Source organism: Leptinotarsa decemlineata, unplaced genomic scaffold (assembly GCF_025532065.1).
Source record: "Leptinotarsa decemlineata unplaced genomic scaffold, Ldec_3_MD MMD2_tig00026294_RagTag_RagTag, whole genome shotgun sequence".
Classification (NCBI taxonomy): domain Eukaryota; kingdom Metazoa; phylum Arthropoda; class Insecta; order Coleoptera; family Chrysomelidae; genus Leptinotarsa; species Leptinotarsa decemlineata.
The window spans coordinates 6,707,689-6,711,329 of NW_027412674.1; the positions used below are offsets into that span (position 1 = coordinate 6,707,689).

At 31.0% G+C, this 3,641-nt stretch overlaps 1 protein-coding gene across 1 annotated transcript; it reads right to left on the reverse strand.

The window, feature by feature from the left end:
- Positions 1-801: 801 nt before the first annotated feature.
- On the reverse strand, positions 802-1,962 carry Ttc1 (Tetratricopeptide repeat domain 1). The gene is made up of 2 exons (XM_023166633.2): positions 1,084-1,962; positions 802-1,024 (listed from the first exon to the last, which is right to left on the reverse strand). The coding sequence occupies exons 1-2, from the start codon at positions 1,796-1,798 to the stop codon at positions 900-902; spliced, it is 840 nt and encodes a 279-aa protein (XP_023022401.1). The 5' UTR covers positions 1,799-1,962; the 3' UTR covers positions 802-899.
- Positions 1,963-3,641: the final 1,679 nt, after the last annotated feature.

Sequence of the window (3,641 nt, forward strand, 5' to 3'; positions counted from 1 at the left end):
CTTGAGAAAATCCTTCAATTATAATATTTATCTTACTGCAAGAAACGTATCTCTAATTACTTCTCAAATAATATGTGTAACTGAAACCTCCAGTGAAGATAAACTTCCTAGTCTCATGAAAAATGTAATAGGCAGGTTTTCTAGATGAGATGAAATTTAGTATGCATGAGGACTCATCAGATTTTAGAGATGAGATTAAATTAATTAACGTCTTAAGTGATTTGGGTAGTAGATGTTTGAAAAAAAATCAACAATATCAATTGTAATGAGTCGAAACAAAAATTCATATTCTGAATAAAATTTTCACGAAGTTTGATGGGAACTGAGAACTTAATCATTACTTTCAGTAATCATTACTTTCAGGCAATGATGATTTGAAAAGTAAACGGAACTAGACTATTCTCTAATAGCTGTGGCTGGAAGTGATTCAGGATTTTTTTTCTTGATATTTTGAAAAGTGAAGGGCTGAAGCCCTAGTCGACTGAAATTCAACACCAATAAATCTATTATTGAATAACTTTCCTGAATTGTACACATTAATTTTTACCAGTTCAACATTGAACTGTAGCTTCCAAATACTCTATTTAAGAGTTGGAATCCCAGTAATCCTGACTTTTAGTGGAATTTGTTTTCTCTGATGTTAGGCGATAGCATAAGTGGTAAGATTTTCCATACTTTGGAAGAACTTCAGTGCCTTATCCTTGATCATGCTGGAATCACATAAATACTTCTAATGGTTACAAGTAAGAGTACAACTGAAATGTAATTTCGTTGGTTAAATATTTTTGAATAAAGTATCTGTTTGGTAACTGAAAACTTTTTATTGATCAAGCTTCCAAGATCTGTAATAACTCCTTCATTATTTTACATAGCTTTATATAAGTGAAACAAGAAATGAATTATTCCCTGTTCTGAGTGAAGTTCATAGAATATCCTCCACTGTTGGGATCTTTATTCATTTGAAAATTTGCAGTAGACAAACCAAAAGGCTTCAGTATCATATTTCCCAAATCTTTTAGTTTCCCTGAAAAATGATAATGCTGACTTAAAAACAGATCATTTGAAAAAATATAAGATACAAACCTAACACTTCTTCTTTTAGTTTTTCATTTTTCTGTTGAATAAGTGGTGGTAATCGATATTGTGCTTGCAAAGCATCTTTATTTCCTTTATCAATTTCAAGAATCTTCCTGTAATCCGATAAACTTTCATCAAGTTTATCAGTTTCTTCATATAACCTAGCACGTCTCAAGTATGCTCGAACATATTTGTCATTTAATTCAATAGCTTTTGTGCAATCTTCTATAGCACTTTCTTTCCTACCCATGGCACCTTTGGAAGCTGCCCGATTTGCGTAAAATATAGATCTATCACTTGTGTATTTCAACGGACACAACCGAAGAGCTTCTGTGTAAGTGAACACAGATTTCAAGTACTTTTGGTCTTTGAATTCCTCGTTACCTCTTTTTTTCAGTTCTAAAGCTTCACTGTATCTTTTTTCTTTAACATCATCAGTTAGAGTCACTTCTAGATCTTTCAGATGTTCTTCATCAACATAGTCATCATCTTGTGAGTCACTTAGACTGGATGGAGATTGTTTATCACAGTCATTTTCTTGTTCATCAAAGTCTTTCACATCGTTTTCAATTTGGTCTGTATCTGGAGAACTGCTACTAGGAATTTCCAATTTTGTTTTATTTTCATCTTCAACAGAAAATTGGGCCTGCAAAGCCTCACTTCTTATTTCATTCAATTTCTCTATTTCTGACAAATCATTCATCTTATCGTTTTCTTCCATTTTTTATAACTTATTGATTAGAGGTTAGGAAAACCTCGTTCTTTACATTAATAATCACTAACTAAATAAAGTAAATATATATGTTTTCTCTATGTATACCAAAATGTACACCTATGTATTCTTTGATGTATACTTGCAAACCCGCAGCCTGCAACTAGCCACAAAGCAGCGGTGTTGCCGGCGGGCAAAATTTAAAATCACCAAATCTATGAAGCAAAAATCACCAGATTTGAAAAAATATCACCAGATTTCAGAAATTCTGCCTATTTAACAAAAAATGAATAGGAAATTGTGACCAAAACTAAATACAAAGTTTGGAACAGAAAAAACAATGGTCAAGTATATTTTCATCATCAACTACCTACTATTTTGATTCGTACATATTATGACCACATTTCTTTAGCATACTATCACAGAATAGGTAACAATTCAGAAATTTCAAAGTTGTAACAGTATTTCTCGCTGTTTGATATAACTCTTTCAGAGTAAAGAATTTCACTGAGGGTATCAGAATTCAGTCGATTCCTGATTTTTGTTTTATTTATTCAAAAGAAATACCTAACTGAAAATTCTTTCGACACAAGCACTGCTGTGTGGTAAGGTAAATAAGAAAGCAAGTAATTCCATTAAATTGGAATACGCTTGTGTGCCATAACTCTTTTCTCACTTTATTTATTTACATCCTGCCAACATTTCAGCATATCGACTTCTTTTACATTTTAACAAAAATATCACTGTTTCTGAATAATCTCCATTCATGATATAATGCATTTATATCAAAATATTTGACGTAATTATTGGTCCTGGTGTAATATTATTAGCTATATTTGGAGGATGCAAAAAATCGATAAACTTTATAGCTTGCGCAAAATCTGAATTAAAAGAAAAACGTTTCATGATTTGACTAATCCATTCCAAATAAAACTCCAGACATCTTTTTCTGAATTCAGATTTTACCAAATCATCAAATGCATCACCACTAAATTTTGCTGCCAATTTGAGTCCTAAATATATGGCCTCTGACTTTAAAAATAATCTTGGATTTAATATGAAATTCCAGGATTGTTTTAGCTACTGATGGTATTATATACAGAATTTGACGTTATGATACGTCAGTTTCTGCTTTATTTTGATCGTTATAGTTTATAAAGTGCTGAATTTTTTTATCAAATATGTTGTAAGGATGTATAAAATGAAGCACAAATCCGATTCTAATTGAGGTTAGAGAAAATTGAAAAGTTTGTTTTTTTCATTATTGATTTGACATCTGACACACATTGAATCACTCTATTCTGGCGAATCTTATTAATAATTACGTCATTATGAATTGTTTTTGAATACACGCTCGAATACGATTAAACGCCAGAAAACACCTTTTATTACTGTACAATTTTTATTTTTCTATGACGATGCTGCTCAAACTCTTGTTGAGTAGTAGAGTAAAAATTTGATGATTTTCAAACTAGAAATAATTCTGGATTTTCATTAATATAATTCATAATTCATAATATTTTAAATATTTTTGAACAAAGTTCCAACCTCCCTATGGCAGGGTTTTATTTTCAAATAATAACAATTCTTCACTTGTTCTCCTAAAAACTGATAAAAGTATTGTCAATTCATTAATTTCAAATTGGGCATATTTGATATTGGGTTTTCTAATTGATTTACTTATATAACAGCAGATGTCTTTGATCACACTAGCACCATAACAGTTCTCTTTTGATACACAGTTTTAACTTAGACAAACAAACACACCTTTTCAAACTGAATCACATGACAGCTGTCATTGCCAATTGTTTGTTGTCTCTCTCTCTCTTTGTTCTTCAACCACATGGCTTTT